This window comes from Acinonyx jubatus, chromosome B1 (assembly GCF_027475565.1).
Source record: "Acinonyx jubatus isolate Ajub_Pintada_27869175 chromosome B1, VMU_Ajub_asm_v1.0, whole genome shotgun sequence".
Lineage (NCBI taxonomy): Eukaryota > Metazoa > Chordata > Mammalia > Carnivora > Felidae > Acinonyx > Acinonyx jubatus.
Window position 1 is genome coordinate 142,968,704 of NC_069382.1, and position 22,650 is coordinate 142,991,353.

At 38.9% G+C, this 22,650-nt stretch overlaps 1 protein-coding gene across 10 annotated transcripts in view; it reads right to left on the reverse strand.

Annotated features, from left to right (window-relative positions):
- The window catches only part of LOC106981802 (alpha-fetoprotein-like), a 55,108-nt gene extending 32,458 nt beyond the window's left edge, over positions 1–22,650 (reverse strand). For 9 of the 10 annotated variants that reach the window (XR_003419862.2, XR_003419849.2, XR_003419853.2 and 6 more), the window contains exons 1-7: positions 22,510–22,650; positions 21,307–21,358; positions 21,025–21,166; positions 19,483–19,694; positions 9,359–9,491; positions 6,264–6,361; positions 4,627–4,756 (exon numbers count right to left, since the gene is read on the reverse strand). Coding sequence is in view for 7 of the 10 variants with exons in the window: in XM_015079995.3 (XP_014935481.2) it covers positions 4,627–4,756; positions 6,264–6,361; positions 9,359–9,491; positions 19,483–19,694; positions 21,025–21,166; positions 21,307–21,358; positions 22,510–22,594 (852 nt within the window). In the remaining 3 variants the exon portion in view is untranslated. The remainder of the gene's footprint in view (positions 1–4,626; positions 4,757–6,263; positions 6,362–9,358; positions 9,492–19,482; positions 19,695–21,024; positions 21,167–21,306; positions 21,359–22,509) is intronic. The other variant, XM_027058182.2, reaches the window with a different exon arrangement.

A 22,650-nucleotide genomic window follows, 5' to 3' on the forward strand; every position in this document is an offset into this window, starting at 1 on the left:
TGGTTTCTAACATTGCCTTCGGATTGGGGTGCTTGGGCCAGGAGATTATGATGGGCCAGGCCTAGAAATGGCATAAATCACTTCTGACCAGAACTCAGTCAGGTTGCCCTCACCAAGTTGTGAGACAGGCAGAAAATGTAGTTCATGGCTCAGCAACTCATCTAGGTCATGGAAAAGGAGAATGAAAGATGGCCAACCATCTTGGACCATATGTGTAAAATAAGAAAGGAAAAGGCCAAGAACAATTTCTAAAGCGTAGTAGAAGAGGGGAAGAAAATTGATGAGAAGAACTGTAAGAAAACAGGCATTCCAGGTAGATGAAAAACCTCTCCCGCCATTTCTTACCTTCTAGACACCCCTATGCAGAAATAGTAAATGCTTCTGAGAATTTATTTGACTGGAAAAATAAACCAGTTGCCGTGGTTGACAGCTTTAGCTCTAAAGTCAGACTTCCTGTGTTCTAATCTTGACTTTGCTACCTCCTGACTGTGTGACCTAGGCAAGCTACTTTGCCTCTCCATGTCTCAATTTCCTCATCTATAAAGTGGGGTTAAAATAATACTTAACGTCTTATGGTTGTGGGAAGTAAACAGACTAGTAATTATTAGGGACAAAGAAAGGAGCCTGGAACAGATTAAGCACTAAAAAAAAAAAAAAGTGTTCATTAAGTAACAATGAAATGCTTGAAATTAATGCCTGGCACACAGAAATCATTTTTTAAAAGTTTGTGCTATAGCAATTATTATACAGTCCCAGAATGTCAGTCTAATAGTGCCTTGAAGTCAAAGAAAGAGAAAGAACTTTACAATGTAAAATTGAATTACACGGACTGGGTATTATAATAGACTGATAAGCCCTACTAACTCACATCACTTAGTATTAAAACATCTAGTATAAAGATTATTTGCTTTTTATGTTGGTGTGGTGTTGTGAAGCATCATGGGATGATATAATAAACATTGATAAAAACAAAAAAGCTTTCTAGGACATACAATTTAAATGTGTACAATCCATGCAACATTCCTGAAAGCATTGGGAGAAATACTCTATTAAAAGAGAATTAGATCGAGACAAAAAATAAACAGTAGAAAGGGTATCCTTTTCATGGTGAGTGCTGAGTAATGCACAGAATTGTTGACTCACGATTTTGCATACCTGAAACTAGTATAACACTATATGTTAACTACACTGGAATTGAAATATTTTCAACGGAGAAAGAAAGAATGAAAGAAAAGAAAGAAAGAAAGAAAGAAAGAAAGAAAGAAAGAAAGAAAGAAAGAAAGAAAGGGAGATGGGGAGGAAGGGAGGGAAAGAAAGGGAGAGAAAGAGAGCTAAAGTTCTTCCTTCCTTCTGTCCTTCCTTCCCTCCCTCCCTTCCTTCCTTCCCTCCCTTCTTCCTACTTTCCCTCCCTCCCTCCCTCCCTCCCTCCCTCCCTTCCTTCCTTCCCTCCCTCTTTCCTTCCTTCCTTCCTTCCTTCCTTCCTTCCTTCCTTCCTTATTTCCCTTCCTCCCTCCCTTCCTTCCTCCTTCCTTCCTTCCTTCCTTCCTTCCTTCCTTCCTCTAGTGGAATAGAGTGTATCAAAGAAATGATAGTACAACTGAAATAATTCTTATTAACAAAATTATTAAAAAAGAGTAAGTACAAAAAAATCTAAGAAGTCAACCCAACAACTGAGATAAAACACCTAAGCGAACCTGAGAGAATAAAATTAAAAGCATAAACGTAGTAGAAATAATAAATAAATTCGAGAACTTTCTCTTGGAGAACACTGATACATGAAACAGGAGGTTTGCAAAGCTAATTAAATAAAGGAGAAAACACAAAATACATGGAGAAAAGGAAGTATAATTACATATTTGATGTTTTTAATTATCAAATAATAATATTATGTGGAACTTAATAGGTAAATAAGAAAATGCTGACAAAGGAAACTTTTTTTTTTTTAAAAAATGTATATTATAGGGTGCCTGGGTGTCTCTGTTGGTTAAGTGTCTGACTTCGGCTCAGGCCATGACCTCACAGTTTGTGAGTTTGAGTCCCACAATGGGCTGGGTGCTAACAGCTCAGAGCCTGGAGCCTGTTTCAGATTCTGTGTATCCCTCTCTCTGCTCTCTCCTGCTCACACTCTGTCTCTCTCTCTCTCAAAAATAAATAAACATTTTTAAAAATGTATATTATAAGGGTGCCTGGGTGGCGCAGTCGGTTAAGCGTCCGACTTCAGCCAGGTCACGATCTCGCAGTCCGGGAGTTCGAGCCCCGCGTCAGGCTCTGGGCTGATGGCTCAGAGCCTGGAGCCTGTTTCTGATTCTGTGTCTCCCTCTCTCTCTGCCCCTCCCCCGTTCATGCTCTGTCTCTCTCTGTCCCAAAAATAAATAAACGTTGAAAAAAAAATGTATATTATAAAACCTGACCACAAAAAGGTACAGTTGATTCTCATTAGTCACAACAGTCTGAAATTCACTGAATTTGTGAATACTGAATAATGAGCCCTGAGGGAATATAGCATCAGGTTCCTGTAAGCCCCTGGTCACATTTTCATTGTCAACAAATCAAGACGTAACTTTGTTTTGTGTGTGTTTCTGTTTAAAGACACATTATTAGGGCACCTGAGTGGCTCAGTTGGTTAAGTGCCAGACTTCAGCTCAGGTTATGCTCTCAGGGTTCATGAATTTGAGCCCCACATCAGACTCTGTGATGACAGCACAGAGCCTGCTTGGGATTCTCTGTCTCCCTCTCTCTCTGCCCCTCCTCTCCTCAAAATAAATAAACTTAAAAAATTTATTTAAATAAAAAGACCTTATTTAACATATATTGTTGATTTATTAACGTTGAACGAAATACATCTAACACATTGTCTTCTCTAGAAGCACATCATGACTTTTTGCGTTTAGGAACACCAGATAGCACTTCAGCACTGGGCTTGGGGGCCACTTCAAATAGCTAAATTACCCACACAAAAAAACCCCACAAAATGTGGGAAATGTGGCACTAGACTGTAGGAAGGAAGCTTATTTACAGTATGAGAGCTAAAACAAGAAGGTGAGCCTGGTCGTATTCCCTCCCAGCTGGGACCCTGTGCATCAGGCAACTCAAACGCTCCACTGTTCTGAGCATGCCCCGGTCTGTGGATGACCACACAAGTGCTCTGAGTATTAATTTGGGGGTTACAAATAAATTCTGGCAAATAAGTAATTCACAAGTACAGAATTAATAAACAATGAGGATCCACTGAAAAATGTTAAAAGAAATCTATAGCAAAAGAAATGGAAAAGCTGTCACACCAATTTCTTGTCTCAGTCTCTGCTTCAGTCTCATGGACAAGTTCTTTCAAACCTTCACAAAACAGGTAAGACCCAATACTATTATATTATTTCAGAGACTTCAAAAGGAAAAACAATGCAATTTTTGGAAGTTAGCGTAACTGAATACCAAAACCCGGAAGTTCTAGATCAATCTCACATGTAAACACAAATGCAAAAAATTGGAAATTATGTCCATATAAAATCCAGAAATACAGTAAAAGGAGATTGACTTAAGCAATCTAAAGATAGTTAAAAATTAAGAAATCTATTACTATGATTCAATGAATAAATTAAATGAAAATCAAATGATCATCCCCAGAAGACAAAAGAACACTTACTAATGTTCAGAATCCATCCTAATTAAAAACAAAACCATCTCTAAAATGGAATGAAAATCTTTTAAAAAAAATTTTTTTTTCAACGTTTATTTATTTTTGGGACAGAGAGAGACAGAGCATGAACGGGGGAGGGGCAGAGAGAGAGGGAGACACAGAATCGGAAGCAGGCTCCAGGCTCTGAGCCATCAGCCCAGAGCCTGACGCGGGGCTCGAACTCCCGGACCGCGAGATCGTGACCTGGCTGAAGTCGGACGCTTAACCGACTGCGCCACCCAGGCACCCCTGGAATGAAAATCTTTTAACACATAAACAATATCTTTGTCAAGCCAGTAACTTTGAACTTTGTCCATGAAAGTCTGGACAAAGACAGGAATGCCAGAGCAGTCCACAGTTATTTTATATTGTTTGTGAACACTAGCCAATGCTATGAAATTATTCAAGACTGTTCTGGCATTCCTGACATGGTGCAGAACTACAAATAGACCTGTTCTGGAGTTCCTGGCTTGGCGCAGGTATTGTTTCTGTGTAAAGGATATTAGAGATTTTGTTTTGTTTTATTTTAATTATGATTGATTCTGTCAGCCCCCCAATTTCTCTTACTTTTCCCCCAAGTTCACCTAATTATACAAATAACACTCTCTTAGCCTGTCCTGAAAAGCCAGGACTCCTTCTAAATATGCGGAGTAGAGTTTCTTTCTGTTTGTTTGTTTTTAATTTTTTTTTTTTGTATATTTATTTTTGAGAGGGAGAGGGATAGAATCTCACGAGGGGCAGAAAGGTGGGGAGAGAAAGAGAGAAGCGGGGTTCACCAGAAGTGGGGCTCGTGTTCTACCTGAAGCAGGCTAGGAGCTGACAGGAAGCGGGGCTCGAACTCACGAACCATGAGATCATGACCTGAGCCAAAGTCAGACACCTGACGACGGAGCCACCCAAGTGCCCAAGTTTTTTAAAGGCTGAGTGAGTTTTAAGAAAGGGGAGGCTCTCACCCTGCCAAGTACACAGGCTACCACATCTCCTTCACAACAGGTCTGATGCAGATTTTTAACATCCCCGGCCAGTTTGGCAATTTCAGAAAAGTTAGCTTTCGGTTGTTTCTTAGTCAGCAGAACCAATTCCCTGAAAAGAAAAAGAAGTGCATTTTAAACCGTATTTTGAGTTCAATGCTTTCTAAAATTAGTTCTAGTTCATTGAGTAACCAAATAATAGAAACACATTTGCAAATGTAGGATGAAGAGACTATGTTTTAAATGCTTTCTGTTTCTTCAATGATAGCACTCAGAGCCACGCAAAGATGTCAATCACAAAACAAACACCATTCGGTTCATGATCATGCAAGATATAGTCATTTTCAACATTTAAATTATCGCTTAAAGAAGCTGAGTTGCTTAGATGGGTAATTTGGAAATTTCTCTGACCCAACTTTCTAAGTAAAATCCTTCATCACAAAGAAAATAATTATAAGAGTCTTGGGTCTCCCTTGCCTGTCCTTGTGAACAACTGAGCAGCATCCCTGAAATTTCCCTGGCAATAGGGAAAATGAGCCTGCCTTATAAGGAGAACTAAGCTTCCATGCAGCTCAGGTCTGTCCCAAATTGGGGAAGAAGGTGATAAAAGGAAGGATACATCTGGGCCAAGAAAGAGGCACACGGAGTAACATCAAATTCTCCCACACTTTCCATCCCTACCCTGAAAACGTCACTAGATTTTTCTCTTTTTTTTTTTCAATTTTTTAAAGTTTATTTATTTTTGAGAGACAGAGAGACAGAGTGCAAGTGGGGTAGGGGCAGAGAGAGGGAGACACAGAATCTGAAGCAGGCTCCAGGCTCTGAGCTGTCAGCACAGAGCCCGATACCGATACAGGGGCTTGAAATCACGAACTGCGAGATCATGACCTGAGCCCAAGTCAGCACTTAACTGACTGAGCCACCCAGAAGCCCCTAGATTTTTCTGTACTGCAAGACACTGGAGCCAAAATCCTTTTTATCTTCACAGAGACAAGAATACATTTTATCTTCCAGCCTTTATCATGCAGAACGATTAAGTGCCTGCATCTGAACGTACAGAATCTTTTGCGCACTAAGGTAGAGGCTTAGGAATCTGAGCAGATAGAAGAAATTGAGGCAGGAAATAGTGGGTTTAGATGAGGAATAGTGTGGTTTCAAGTCCAGCTTTATGTGCCCTATTGAACAGGCAGGTAGCATCCGTATGGAGAAAGGAACCAGGTTTGTACTGAAAGACATTATTAAATGAAAGAAAAATGATTTTTTGACCAGAATGGGGTGCTTGGGTGGCTCAGTTTGTTAAGCGTCCAATTTCGGTTCAGGTCATGATCTCACAGTTCATGGCCACTTCATTCGAGCCCACTTTGGGCTCTGTGCTGATAGCCCAGAGCCTGGAGCCTGCTTCAGATTCTGGTCCCCTTCTCTCTCTGCCTCTCACCTGCTCATTCTCTCTCTCTCTCTCTCTCTCTCTCAAATAAATAAACAAGAAAGAAGAAAGAAAGAAAGAAAGAAAGAAAGAAAGAAAGAAAAAAGAAAGAAAGAAAATTGATTTTTCAAATGAGTTTGATCAAATGGGGTGATCGAACAGCAACAAAGTTCACATATCTCAATCAGTAACTTACACTGCTTTTGATACTTTGTGGTTGAATTTAATCCCAATTTCACATAAATGGTGATGCCTCAAAGATATTTCTCTCACGTATTTCCTGATGGGTTCTAACTGTAATCAGAAAAACAATGGATCAAAGACATGTGGTAGTAATAGAAAAAGTTAATCTTGTCATTAGTAAATAAGAAAGAAAAGTAAAAGTTGTGTATCTCAAAATTAGAAAGTCCTTATTGTTTTGTTTAAAAGATACCAAATCCAAAAGCACAACGTGGTTGGTTGGTTTCATAAAATAGCATCTCACTTCCCAGAGATCACTTGGTCTAGAAGCTCAAACCTTTAGAATATAAAGACAAGAAAGTGAGCAAGCAGAAGTCCAGACAGCACTAGAATAAATTGCAACAATGTCTTACAGTTGTGTTTTATTTTTATTCAAGTTACTAGCTCTGCCATCTGGCACATGTCTCCTATTGCAAATCTAAAATATATGCTCTCCAGTTTTGCAATATATATTAATGGAGTCCCCCCGCCCCACGCCTCAAGTATGTCTGCCATTTTCAACCTAGGATTTTTACTTTGGAAACTATCGCAAAAAAATTCGTCTAAATAAATAAAAACATAATTATGCAAAAATGAGAACATGCATGTTTTGTTATGAAAGCAAAAATTTAGAGACAAACTGTCTCAACAGCAGAGTGACGGTAAGGTAAATAATGGCATATTAATTTTGACAAAATGTTTACTCTTAATAAGAAGTTCGCATTTTTAAATCTCAAATCAAAGCTATATATTCAGTGTGATCACAACAGTGCACAAAATAAAATCTGTGAGTGGAAAAATGAATAAAAGGATATACACCAAATTGGTATCTCTGTATGCTGGGCATATTAGTAATATTTTAAAATTTCAGAACAGTTCTATATTTTCACTTAAGAAATTATAATGACGATAGATTGTTTTTACTTTGGGTAACTGCACCTTACAGTGCTATTTTTAAGAACAAGTTAGAAAATATATACAAAGGCAATATTCAAACCACAAAACTGGCACAACAATTATAATTTAATGTAATAATTATGATTAAATGTAGCTAATTATATTTTTATAATACTTACACATATAATTATTACTTTAGTCATCTTGTTGTATTATACTCATTTAAAATCTAATACAAACAAGCCCATACACTTCTTCATGAGAGAGTCTCTGAAGACTTAACTCATAAACCACATTCTTTGATCATAGACACAATTTTTACGCATTTGGTTATGGAATTTTCTCTGAGGAAGAAGCGAGAACTACTGGGAACAGACACCCTGGAAGCAGCAATACCGTAAAGATCATAAAGTGGGGGAGAGAAGGGAAAAACTCTTAGCTAACTTATAGGGGCATGTTTTACATTAAGGGAAATTCTCCAGTGAGAAAGGTTAAGATTAAGAAAACTTTGTAACTACTGGCACCTGGGTGGCTCAGTCGGTTTAAGCATCCGACTTTGGTTCAGGTCATGATCTCACGGTTTGTGAGTTTGAGCCTTGCTATCGGGCTCTGTGCTGACAGCTCAGAGCCTGGAGCCTGCTTCAGTTTCTGTGTCTCCCTCCCTCTCTGTCCCTCCCCTGGTCGCACTCTGTCTCTCTCTTTCAAAAATAAATAAAACATTTAAAAATTTAAAAAAAAAAACTTTGTAACTTAGAAGAGCAAGCATAAGTTACTTAAAAAAAAAAACTAAACTCCACAAAAAGTTCATTTTTTCAGAAATGCAAAGTAATGAGACATAAGACTGCACGATCTTTTATTTTTTGTTGTTTTTAATTAATATAAAACCAAAAGAAAAAAAAGACTGTCCTGCTTAAAAATTCAGAATTGGCTTCTGAAGGCATCACTAGGGGACAAATAGAAAAGGAGGTAAGAAATATACATATAAATAGCTTTAATGATAATAGCTATAATTATTGAGTACTTAGCATATGCCAGAACTCTTTAGATACATTATTTAATTTCTCACACCAGATAAATGATGAGGAGCTCCATAGGAAAAATAGGTGTAGAGGAATAGAGAAATAGGGGTTTGAGGAATATGAGATAAATTTGCACTGAGAAAATCAAAGGAAACAGAACAAAGTAGCACTGCATTTAGTCTTGAGGAATTCATCAAACGATTATCAAACTACTACTCATTTAAACACAACCTTTGGGAAAATCCATGTAGTGCCTTTTCTAGTAAAGATGGTTATTTTATGTTGAGATTTAGAACCTGTAATGAGCATGCATACAAAGTACTTTTATCATAGAACTAGTCAATGAAGGAGAAAAGGCCACATGGTTGAAATTAAGAGTGGTAAGATTGTATTTTCCAAAGACGGCTGCAGCAATATCTTCCGTCTGTGTTCCTCTTACAATGAGTCTTTGACAATCTGCTCCTCAAGAGGTACAGTATATATACTGTCTCCTTCAAACCGGTGAGGTGTTTCAACCAATAGACCATGATGGAAGTTATTTCTGAGGCTAGGTCATAAAAGGCCATACAACTTCTGCTTTATCCACTAGAATACTCATTCTTGAAGATTTGGGCCATTTGTAAGCAGTCCAGCCGCCCTGAGGCTACCATGCTGTGAGGAATCCCGAGCTAGCCAGGGCAGAGAGACCACATGGAGAGGCCCTGAGATTATATGAAAAGAAAAAGGTGTTGAGCTAACCCCCAGAGTCCCCCAGAGTCCTAGATCTAGCCACTGTCTGACTACAACCACAAGAAAGATGAGCCAGAACAGCCCAGATGAGCCCTTCCCGAACTGACCCCCAGAAATCATGAGAGAGAATAAAATGATCGTTGTTGTCTTGAGTCAATAAATGTTGGGGTGCTTTGTTATGCAACAATAGTAACTAGAATATTAAATATTTGTAATGAAGTACTGTCTATGCTAAATTATGCTTTCAGATTTTATTGACAATATGAATTGCCTACATATCTTGTTAAAATGAAATCTTATTTAGTAGGTTTGGAGAAGAGCTTCAGGTTCTGCATTTCCAACAAGCTGCCAGAAGGTAGGTGTGATGCCAGTTCACATCCACCCTTTGCATAACAAGGCTCTAAATAACAATTGACAAATATTTTACCTTTATCTGGAAGCACTCAGTTTTGTTTTCTTCTTGGCAACATGACCGAATAGCTGTCTCATAGCAAGCAGACATGGTCAGAATAGTAGGTCCATACAAGAATGGATGCTTTCTAGATGTTTCATAAATGTACCTGTAATGTGGCAAACGCGGAGTTGTGAAATTTAGAATTCAAGAACATGTGCCAACACTGTCTCTTAAAAACTTAGGATTCATTTTGTTTTGTTAACCTGAAACTTCTAGAATTTCGTGGTGAAAGAGATGAGGTAGCAGTATACATAAATGCATCACACGTTCACACACATCACTGTGGACAGATCCCTGTGAAGTTAGTCAGACATTCCCTGAATGCCCTTGAAGTGGCCAACTGTAACTACCAGGCTGGTGGGGAAAGAAAAAATAATGAAAACCTGTCGCTTTTATATAAGGAGTGGAAGGTAGAAAGTTCAATAGTCCAAACTGAATTGTAAATGCACAATTGCACAGCTGGTGCAGGAGGATTACATTTAGGAGCTAGTGGTGGAGGTAAAGGAGTCTCTCAAGATCATCCAGAAGTTCTTTCTAGACGAGGAAAGTTAATGTCACTGCCCTCCAAGATGTGCCCCCCAATATTTGGGTTTGTTACTAAGTCCCCAGTTTTTATTTCCCTCTCAGGTTTATTCATTCTTCCTACTTATAGAGCCTGGGCTTCAGGTCTGCCTTTCACTTATAATTATATCTCCTATATGGCAAAGTTTGTTCCAAATACCCCACAGACACGCATGCAAATATACTCGACAAGAGGACATTACAGGCAAAAACTGTCTCGAGGCTCACACAAATTCATTTCTTTTCCTGTTTGTACAGGGAGAGTCTTACTTCAGCCTCCCTTGCAGTTAGGTTGGGAACATATAACTGAGTCCTGGATGATGAAATATGAATGAGTGTGCTCTACACCGCTTTGAGGTGTGGCTGTTAATGTCTTAGCACAGTTCCCTGTTTTCTCCTTTTCTGTCTCACAGTAACCGTGGAAACACACGCTCCAGATAATATAGAGATGGAAATGTCTTGCATTCTTGAGTTACCGCTTGGAGACGAATTGTCAGGGACTGAGCCAAGTTAGAGAGAGATGAGCTTCAAAGTGTCAGAGTAGCCAATTAAAACGAATTGAAAGTAACACTTAAGACTTTAATCACTTATGAGGATAGTATGAGCAAGAGGTTAAACTGGAGAAAGTGCTGACTCCCCACCCTGTCCCCTTGTCCATTCCCGCCCCCCCCCCCATCCCCACCCCATGGACCTGCACCAGTCAAGGATCAGGTAGATCATCACAGATGTGAGGATGGCTTACTCCTGAAGGAGTCCCAAACAAAAGGCCCCTGTGGTTTTAAGGACACTGGGGCAGGGGGGAAGGGGAAGGGAAAGGTCTGAGAGTTGGAAAACTCTGAATGCTGAGCTAACATGCACAAAATTCTCTCCAAGTTTCTCCCTTCATCTCCCCCCCTCCCCATTAGAAAGTCTCAATAGAGGCACCTGGGCTAGGAATGAAGCTAGGCACAAAAGTATGGCCAGTTTGGAGGGAGGAAGGGACTGAGTCCTTGACTGCGACTCCTTCAGTGGCTGAAATGTGTTTTGCTCCAATCTGGCATAGGAATGACAGCTATACCCCATGAGGAATGTCATCTGTAATTGCCAGGCCTGAAAAAAATCATGCTCAGGATTCAGCCAGGAGCCAGACTCTTCGAGAGTCACCAAAGAGAACTACCCGATTTAGACTGTGATATGAACAAGAAATAAATCTTTATTAAGTCAATATTTAGGATTTTAGGATTTATTTCTAAACATAGGATTTACTTGTGACCACAGAATAGCTTAGTCCATCCTGATTATTATAAAACTTAATAAAAGTTTAAGATGTAATGTCTATAAAGTAGGCATATGTCACCAGAAAAATGGTGACACCAGAAAACCAGGTTTTTAACATTAAAAGGATAATGGAGGAGATGATAGATACAACAGGGATTTGGTTCATGTTTTAATTTCCTCCCGCACCCAGTTCCTTGGATAACACATAAATCTTTATTCCTGCAACTTCTCTAACTCCAATTTCTTTTGGGATACCAGCTAAGGACACAGCTGCTGCAGCCATTGAAGTCACACAACACGTTGGTATTGTTGCCTTCCCTGAAATGATTGAAAAAAACAACTATATTTCATGACAAGTGGCCAAGGAAATGCTGAAAATATTTGAAGAGAAATCCCCACATGTTACCGGGTCTAGAAAACAAAATCACACCCAAGAAAGTGGCTAGAGTTTCTAGAGTCACGAACTATATCCACATGCGACTGCATTAGAAGAGTATTTCTTGCTGCCTTCTGAAGTTTAGGGCCGGATTGAGAATCATGGCACCATAATGAAAGATGAGAGATTTGGCAGGAGACCTGAAGCACCAACCAAACAGACCTTATTTACAACGGATGTGTTTAGCAATCCTGTGGCAACGTTTGCTTTTGGTTAAAAGTACAAAATCTTTTCTTGTTGGTGGAGGACCAAGATGGTGGCCATTAGAGTTGTTTACTAAATATTTCCAGGTCCCCTCCTTTCAGGCAAGTGGTAGGACTGTACATACCCAACCCCTCTGAAGTGAGGTATGACAATGTGACTTGCGGGTTAGTGATGTCTGAGTAGAAGTGATGAGTATTTCTTCTAAACAAGCTTAAGAAACAGTGCATGATTTACTATCATCCCCTTCCCTTGACATAGGAATCAAAGAAGCAAGTGTTGGGTCTTTCTCAACCTAGGTCTCTAAGTGACTATGATAATCAGGCCTCCTACCAATCTACATTGGACAGATAGCATGAGTGAAGGAAAAAAAAGTCATATTGAGCTGCTGAAAATTAGAGACTGTTTGCTTATTTGCTACCACACTAAATTTAGCCTATCCTTTTGCTCTTTAAAAACCTATAACGGAAAATATCATCTACAAGCCATGGAAGGGGAGAAACAGGTCAAATAAGAGAACTGAACATGATTCATTAGCAAGACTTAGAAGAGTAGGTGCATGCTTGGCAAAACAAAAACAAAAACCGAAAACAAACAAACAAACAAACAAACAAGCAAATGCTCTTCATTCTCACCAAGGGGCTCTCAAGCCCTTGGAAGTTTAGTCAATAGATTTCTACCAGCAGGGTTTCTCAGGCCCAACTTGTAGAAACGGAAGAGCAGAACTGATATTATCAACATACACCGGGCCTCCCAACATAAGGCAAAATTCTTGATCAAAATGAAATTTCACCAAAGCCATGCAATACCTCTGCTCTCTACTGTGCATGCTAAATTAAGAGTTCATTACTGTACTACAGTAACTTAGTTCCCTTGGAAGATATTCAGTATGAGCCAATCTAATTTCAAATCTCCAAAGGCAAAGTTTAATTTAGTATAAGGAAAAGGTTTCTAATAATTACAGCCATTTACACAATGGAATGTCCCTGTTGTAAGATAACATAGGGTCATGCTTGGTCGGAAGTTGGGTTCTATAGTCAGACATACAATGGAAGCTTACAGTAATTAAAACTGTTATTGAAATTTTCTTAGATAATCCAAAGGTACAGTAACTATGGTTTTGTGTATCTGTATACTATATGTACCTTTTGAAAAGTCTGAAAGAGCTGACTTTTCACTCCAGCTTTGATATATACGTTACTGTTTCCTTGGTTGAGAATTGAGCAAAGTTATTGCCTTATAATTAGGAGAAAAGTAGTTTGAAAATTATTTTTCCCCTGAATATTCATAGTTGTCTGCACATAAGTAAAGATTATCATAGGAAGAGAGTTAAGATGACAGAGTAGTGGGGTGGGTGGGACCCTATGCTTGCCTAGTCCCTCAAACACAGCTAGATAAATATCATATCATTCTGAACACCCAGGAAATCGATCTGAGAACTAAGAGAACAAACTACACATGTAAACAGAGAGAAATGGCCACATTGTGGAAGGTAGAAGCTATGGAGAGTTGATTTGGGGGACAAAAGAGTTGTGGGTGCTGTGGAAGGGAGGGAACCCTGATCATGGAGAGCAGAGAGAGAAAGAGAGAAAGCAGCATGCATGGGATTACACAAGAAAAACACTTCCACAAAATCATTGACTGGGAAAAAGAGAGAGGCTGATCATCACAGTTTTCGCAAGCAGTGGAGTTCAATGTCTGAAGTTTTAGAAGTCTGGGCCATCACCGGGTAAAGGCTGATAAGCTTTCCAGTGTTCATGTGGAGGAGGGCAGAGGCGCTGGAGTGGACAGGGTGCTCTGAAGATCCTCTGGGCCACACTGGGAGAGAGAGTTCCCTTTCTTGGAGTGCATTTGGGAGAGGTGGCACTGCCTCTCAGGGGACAAAAGACATGGTGGGCACCATCGAGCAGCCCCATTAATCAGCATAGCAGCAGAGACACCTGCTGAGGGCAGCTAACACAGAAGTCAGCTTTTGGCATTGCTTCACCATAAACTCCGAGCCCCTGTGTGTTCATGAAACTGCCCTTTTGGGACAAATTGACAGCAGCCACAGCACAAGACCCTCCCCCAGAGGATTAGCATGGGTCTGTGTCATGCCTGGTCCCTAAAATTTGGAATTTTGAAACCCAGGCCCGTGCCTGAGATAAAACACAAGAGTACTATGCCACAAGGCAGGCAGTTGGCTCAGACGCAGACAGGGTGAATGCAAGGATCTGACGGAAGCCTGAAACACAACAGAGATTTTTCGCTCCTCTCTTGAGGGCTTCCCAAACAGCGGCAGGTGCAAACTCCCCAGTCCAGGATGAGAGAACTAGCTGATGCCATTTTTCCCCCCAGCCCATCAGCACAGACGGATTTCCATAAGCAGCACAGCACCCCCAGTGGAGGCTGGAGCCACTTACCCCAAGCCCCACCCCACTGAGCCCTGTAGGTGCATCTTTACTAGGACAGGAGTGCCTGAGAACCAGTGCAACAAGACTCTCCCCCAGAAGACTAGCACAAACCTCCCACATGCACCAAGTCTATTGATCACAGAGTGCTACAAACTTCAGCTCTAGGGAAAATAGAATCCAGCCGTTTACAACAAGCACATCAAAACACACCTAGTTAAAACTCACCACACACTGGACAAGGTTCAAATGCTTCCCATTGCAGGCAAGGAGAAACTCTGCAGAGAGCTGATCTGAGGGAAAGAGCAGCCAAAACATAACAGCAAAGTGCACAGGCATACGCCAAAAAAATCTTCCTGAAGTACCAAGGCCTATACAGTATATGACCTCGTCTTAATATAGCCATTACCCTCAGGAGCAGGAGATGCAATAGTATTTCCTAACACACAGAAGACAGAGTCTAGCAAAATGCCAAGACAGAGAAATTCATCCCAAAAGAAAGAACAGGAAGAGGTCACGGCCAGGAATCTAATCAAAACAGATATAAGTAACATTCCTGAATCAGAATTTAAAACAACACTCATAAGGATACTAGCTGGGCTTGAGAAAAGCATAGAAGACACTATGGAGTCCCTTACTGCAGAGATTAAAAAAAAAAAAACAAACACTGGGGCGCCTGGGTGGCTCAGTCGGCTGAGCGTCTGACTTCAGCTCAGGTCACGATCTTGCAGTTTGTGGGTTCGAGCCCCGCGTTAGGCTCTGTGCTGACAGCTCAGAGCCTGGAGCCTGTTTCAGATTCTGTGTCTCCCTCTCTCTCTGACCCTCCCCCGTTCATGCTCTATCTCTCTCTGTCTCAAAAATAAGTAAACGTTAAAAAAAAATTAAAAAAAAAAACACCTAAAAACTACTCAGGCTGAAATAAAAAAAATGCCATAACTGAGATGAAAAACCTACTGAATGTATTGACAACAAGGATGGAAGAATCAGACTACTGATTATATTACTAATTAATAATATAGAAGATAAGATTATGGAAAATAGTGAAGCTGAAAAGAAGAAGGAAAGAAAAACATTAGATCATGAAAGTAGACTTAGGGAACTTAGTGACTCCATAACGTATAATAACATTCTTGTCACAGGAGTCCCAGAAGAAGAAGAGAGGGGGAAGTGGGCAGAAGGTTTGTTTGAGGAAATTATAGCTGAAAACTTCCTTAATCTGGGGAAGGAAACAGACATCCAAATCCAGGAGAGAACTCCCATCAAAATCAACAAAAGCTGTCCAACACCAAGACATATCATAGTGAAATTTGCAAAATGCAGAGATAGGAATCCTGAAAGCAGCAAGGGAAAAACAAATTCTTAGCCTACAAGGCAAGACAAATAAGGTTTGCATCAGATCTCTCCACAGAAGCTTGGCAGACCAAAAGGGAGTGGCATAATACATTCAATGGGAAAAAAATGTAGCCAAGAATATTTTATCCAACAAGGCTGTCATTCAGAATGGAAGGAGAGATAAAGAGTTTCCCAGACGAACAAAAACTAAAGGAGTTTGTGACCACTACACCAGCCCTGCAAAAAATATTAAAGGGGACTCTGAGTAGGAAAGAAAGACCAAAAGACTAGAAAGAAACTGAGAAAATCTCCAGAAACACTGGCTTTACAGATAATACAATGGCACTAAATTAATATCTATCAATAATCACTCTGAATGTAAATGAACTAAATGTTCCAATCATAAGACATAGGTTATTAGAATGGATAAAAATAATAATACCCATCTGTATGTTGCCTATAAAACACTCATTTTAGACCTAAAGACACTTGCATATTGAAAACGAGGGTATGGAGAACCATTTATTATGCTAATGGATGTCAAAACAAAGCCAGAGTAGCCGTAGCTATATCAGGCAAACTAGGTTTTATTTTTTTAAATATTTTTCAAGTTTGCTTGCTTTGAGAGGGGGGAGGGGCAGAGAGAGAGGGAGAGAGGACCCTAAGCAGGTGCCAAACTCAGCGCAGAGCCTGACACGGGGCTCAATCTCATCACTGTAAAATCATGACCTGAGCCAAAATCAAGAGTTGGGTGCTTAAACCAAGCCCCCTAGGTGCCCCCAAACAAACTAGATTTCAAACCAAAGACTACAGCAAGAGGTAAAGAAGGGCACTATAACATAATTAAGGGGTCTATCCAACAAGAATATCTAAAAAGTGTAAATATTTATGTCCCCAACTTGATAACACCAAATATATAAATCAGTTAATAACAAACATGAAGAAACTCATTGATAATAATACAATAATAGTAGGGGTCTTTAATACCCCACTTACAACAACGACAGAACATCTAAGCAGAAAATCAACAAAGAAACAATGGCTTTGAATGACACAGTGGACCAGATAGATATAATAGATACATTCAGAATATTTCATCCTAAAGCAACAGGATACACATTCTTTTCTCTTTTTTTAAGTTTATCTATTTGTTTTGAGAGAGAGAGAGAGTGCAACACATGAGTGAGGGTGGGAGGGGCAAAGCAAAAGGAAGAGAGAGAATCCAAAGCAGATTCTGCACTGATGTGCACAACTGTGAGATCATGACCAGAGCTGAAATCAAGATTCAAACACTCGACTGACTGAGCCACCCTGGTGCCCCAGAATACACATTCTGTTCAAGTGCACATGGAACATTCTCCTGAATAGATCACATACTGGGTCACAAATCAGGCTTCAATAACAACTAAAAGATTGAGGTCATACCATGCATATTTTCAGACCACAATGCTATGAAACTTGAAGTCAACCACAAGAAAAATTTGGAAAGACCACAAATAATGGAGGTTAAAGAACCTACTACTGAAGAATGAATGAGTTAACCAGGAAATCAAAGAAGAAATAAAAAACACATGGAAGCAAATATCTCTGGAGGAAGGGGAACAAAAGCAAGAATAAACTATTGGGATCTCCTTAAGATAAAAAGCTTCTGCATAGCAAAAGAAACAACAAAACTAAAAGGCAGCCTACAGAATAGGAGAAGATATTTTCAAATGACATATCTGATAAATTGGTTAGTATCCAAAATTTGTAAAGAACTTATCAAACTCAATACCCAAAAAACAAATAATCCAATTAAAAAATGAGCAGAACATGTATAGACATTTTTCCAAAGAATACATACAGATGGCTAACGGACACCTGAAAAAGATGCTCAACATTGCTCATCTTCAGGGAAATACAAATCCAAACCATGAGAGATACCACCTCATACCTGTGAGAATGGCTAAAATTAACAACACAGGAAACAACAGATGTTGGGAGGATGCAGGGAAAGGGGAACTTCTTACACTGTTGGTGGGACTGCAAATTGGTACAGCCACTCTGGAAACAGTATGGATGTCACTCAAAAAGTTAAAACTCGAACTACCCTACAATCCAGCAATTGCCCTACTAGGTATTTACTCAACATATACAAAATAGTGATTAAAAGGACCACATGTACCCTTATGTTTAAAATAACATTATCAACAATAGCTAAACTATAAAAAAAGCCCAAATACCCATCAACTGGTGAATACATAAAGAAGATGTGGTATATATATATATATATGAAGATTACTCAGCCGTAAAAAATGAAATCTTGCCATTTGCAACAATGTGGATGGAGCTAGAGTTCATTATGCTAAGCAAAATAAGTCAGTCAGAGAAAGACAAATACCATATGATTTCACTCATATGTGGAATTCAAGAAAGAAAACACATGAACAAGGAGTAGGTGGGGGAAAGGAGAGGAAAGCAAACCATAAGAGACTCTTAAATATACAGAACAAACTGAGGGTTGCTAGAGGGGAGGGGGGCAGGGGAATGGGCTAAATGGGTGATGGATATTAAGGAGGCATTTTTTGTGATGAACTCTGGATGTTATATGTAAATGATGAATCACTAAATACTACTCCTGAAACCAATATTACATTGCATGTTAACTAGAATTGAATAAAAACTTGCAAAAAAAAAAAAAGATTAACATATAACATAACTCAACATTGATTTCATTGTAAATTCTCAAGAAGAGACTAGATTCACTGCCTGAGTATTGGTCAGACTCCGTAATCTCTGAATGTTCAACTCAAACCTGATTTTAGACTTCTCCTTAGAGTGGAGGAACTACAAATAAATAGGTAGCTGGGTCCTATTTTGGTTCCCATTTGGTTTCCCCTGAAGTCAGATGAGTTGCAACCTGCCCAACCCCTTGTTCCTTAGTCCTTTCTACCTAAGTAGCTGGGCCCAATTAATTTCCTTTTGAAGGCTCAGTAATCTCTGGGGGCAATTCTGCCCTTATATGGGTGAATTAAAGGAGTTTGTATTATTCAGCATCAAATCATCCTGTCTGCTCGTTTATCTGTCTGTGGTCTAAAATTTTATGTCTAAAATCTGAAATAAAATCACTACTATGCTCCTTGCAGTCTAGAATCAGCAATCAGACCTTTGCCTTATTCCCATTGTCTGAACCTATCTTGATAAGATGGCCAAAACTTCATTCCTTGAGAACTGAAGCTTTGTGTTTCTCTTGTCATTTCTATCTCTCTAGGCATTGGTTACCTGCCTCTAAACCCCAGTCACTTGCTCACACCACACGTACATAGACCTCTATGCTCATGAGAAGAAAAAATGACCTTGCCTACCCATTTGCTATAATGCTATTCACTCCAGGTGGGAATTATAGAATCAGACTTTATGAATAGAAAAGCATCTCTGTCTAATCTGCAATTGTCACTTATTCCTAGGTTCCATATGAAAGGCTCTCTCCATGCCTATCAGGTACCCTCTCTGCTATCCCTTGATGAATCTCCCAAATGCCAGCCTCTTGCCAGAGCTGGTACCTGCTCTCTGTCCCCAGTACTCTCTGTTTATTATGCTTGGCCTGATTGCTATACCTTGTAACATCATTTGCTACTGGTCTGACTAATCTAACCAATAAGGAGGTGGGTTCTTTACATTGTCCTAGTCATTTTTAAAATTTATTTAAACATTTTTTTCATCCTAGTCACTTTTAATGCCTCTATACACAGACCTGTATATTCACTAAGACTGTAATTGTCATTCTGAGGGAGAAAAATATATATTGTAGCTCAAACCTTTACTTCAATTCCATGTAATAAAGCAGTGTGTTCTCAGAGCCCATATATTAAAAAAAAAAATCTGTCTTCAAAATGGAAAACACTCTTCTTCAGAGAGTATGGCAAGGAGAAATGACTTACCTCTCCTTCACTGATGCTTGATTCTCTTTGTCTACGTCGCAGATCTGCTCGAGATTTGGAATTTGGAATACATCGCTATATTCTGTGTCATCTTTTTTGTATAATAGGAAGCACTTGAGTCTTGCTTTGTTATTTATATTGCAACAGTCAGAAAACTCCTGTTTGTCAGCCATTCCTTGGTTGTTACAAACATGCTCTAGGAAGGTAGTCATCTGTAGGAGGAATAATAATAATTTAAAGGTGAAAAATGTATGATCTACATCCCTAACCATAGGAAAGTTAAAGAATTATTTCAGGAAAAGACCACTGAGTGTACAACTTGTATTTAACAGTCCCTGGACATAGCTCTTTAGAGCAAAAGCTTTTTAGGTTTTGAAGTCTAAACTCCCACATACTGACATGGGCCAAAAGGAATTCATCACTCTCTCCTTTCCTATGTAATTGGTTCATTTTCATATAGTTGTTAAGAGGTATTAAACACAAGCCAAAATTACAGAGCCTAACGAAGTTCAGGTATTTTTTTATGAGAACTATCCACCAAGAAATAGATGGTAATTTGCTTTCCTTGCTTCCAAATTGTTTTCAGTTTGGTTTCCATGGGAAGTTATTTTAAGAATGCAACTCTGAGGCAGTGTGTATTCAATGTCAAATATTCAAATGAAAATGTGATAATTTAGTTAGTTTTCAAATACCTTTGAGTGGCAGTAAATGTGTGGGATGCTGTAAACCTCAAAAGACATATATTTCTAGATTTGGGGGGAAAAGGCAAAAAAAAAGGCCATCTTTTGAAGTAGAAATAAGAAGTAATCACTATAAAGTAAGTGAGACTAGTCATTGGCAGAAGCATTTCATTTAAAATGTGTTTCTCATAAGACTGATAATTTTTCTGTCTACTTAGAGTCTAGTAAAAGATAGGTGAGTTTTAGCTCCAAGAAGATGGACTTAAAAATAAAAACCTCCCAAGAAATAAGAAAACCACTGACTTGTAGTTTAAAGTGTTTGGCATGAGGTAAGTGATCCATAAAATCTGTAGATTGTACAAATATGTTGTTAGTGTTTATCAAGAATTCACTAATTACAAGACAGACATACTTTATGAGATAGTAGTAGTCCCCAAGATTTCCTACTAACTGGTAAAAGGAGCCTATAATAATATTCACCTCTTTCTTCTTTTTCATAGTCTCTTAGAAACTTTTTTTAAATTAGTACTTTGATTTCCCAGTTACCTTTATATAAGGATATTAGACAATAGTATTCTAGAGGCAGAAGAACAACCAACTTAAATGAACAAATTGGCATTTTAGGTTATAATAGTCGCTTGAGTGTTTTGTTCTCTGAGTCTGACCTCCCAGCGATGAAATGAAAAACTGTAGGTTTATAAACCTATAAAATTTACATTTTGAGTGTGATTCACATACACATCGCTGCCTTAAAATCCCCTACCTAATTGTTCAGCACCCCACCTCATAACAACACCTTCTGGGTGGAATTTCGGTTTAAAAAAAAAAAGGGAGAGAGAAAGACAGAACATGATTCACCTACCAACTGGTGAGAGCATTCGGACGGTGATTCCTGTGGCTTGAGGACCTTGCACTTCTCTGCGCGATGTACCAACTCTTCAACTATGGTTTGTACTTCTTGATAAGTTGATTTCTGAAGAAACTGAGCAACCATAATGCTAGTGCTGAAACATAACACTTGTGAGAGTGCTAAAGATAGAATCAAAACTCTTCCCCCATCGTTGTGAGATCACTGCCCCCTCCCCCCTCCAGAATAAGTATGATTTCAAATTTCAGACAAAAGAATATCGATAATACAACTCACATGTCTCTTAAGTTCTCTTGCAGATAATTCTGGCTATTAGTGTGGTTCCAGGCTGAAGAAAAATGAAATTTTGTTTGCACAAGAGGATATTCTCAAAATTGAAATCTCCCTGTATAATTCTGCAATGTATATTTTTTCACTTATAAATTTCCAGGTCAATTCCATTTGCCCTCAAAAATTAAAACAAGTTACCAGAATTTATATTCACTTGTGTTTAAACTGCATTCTGTGAATAACTTATTTCTGTTCAAATATATTGTGTACTTGAAATCTGTCATTGGCCTCCCATTAAGTTGCATGTACTTGTGTTGACACACTTGAATTAATTAATGTGATTTGGTTATTTAACTCTTTATATTAGAAGTTACTAGAACATCCAAGGAATGCTAAGAAAATTAAGGTTTAACATTGGTAACAAACATACAAACATTAGCACTTCAACAGGATTCATTTGGCAAAGACATTATCTCACCCATTTTGGATTTACTCATCAACTTTATCTTTCTTATTACCTCCACTCACCACACACACACACACACACACACACACACATACACGTTCTCTATTGAAAACAATACCTTCTGCTTATACTAATAGCTCCTAAAGAGCTTAGCAGCTACATGTTAAATAAAGAAATCATTGTTATTTACTTGCCCTGTTAATATAGAGAAACGTTCTGGAGTCAGTTACTCTGAGTTCAACTTCTAGCTCTAATACTGACTGTGACCTTGGAAAAATTCCTTAAGCTTTCAAAGTTGCTGCTTCTCCATCTACAAAATGTACATAAACTCTACCGCATTGGATGTTTGTTAGGATTGAATGGAAACATGTGCGACGCACCAAGTACAGTGCCTGCCACAGAATAGGTACTGAAGAAGATAGATCGTAATATTATTCCTGCTACTATAAATACAATTACTTTATCCAAAATCACTTATCCGATTTCAAATACAAGTTTGAAATGGATCATTCCATCACCAAGAATGGAAGTAAGACTAAAACGAGATCTTCCTGTGTGTGTTGCCTCAATATGTTAGTTCTCTTTCTGCATCCGTTCCACAAATTAATTTCTAGCCATTTCCAATGACTCTATTGACAATGATGAGCACTGAGAAAGATAAACCTTTCCATACATATTTAAGTAGTTGCTATGCCTTTACTTCCTGGCACATGGGATATATAGAATGTAAATAGGATCCCTACCTGCAGCTAGTAAACTTCTCTGTAGAGTTTGGCATTGAACGTAGCTGAAGAAAACAAGAAAACATATGGGTCTAAGATTCTTCATTATTTTAGATGAAACTTTAAAGAGGGTGCTCTATCACCTGAAAAAAATGAAGAATC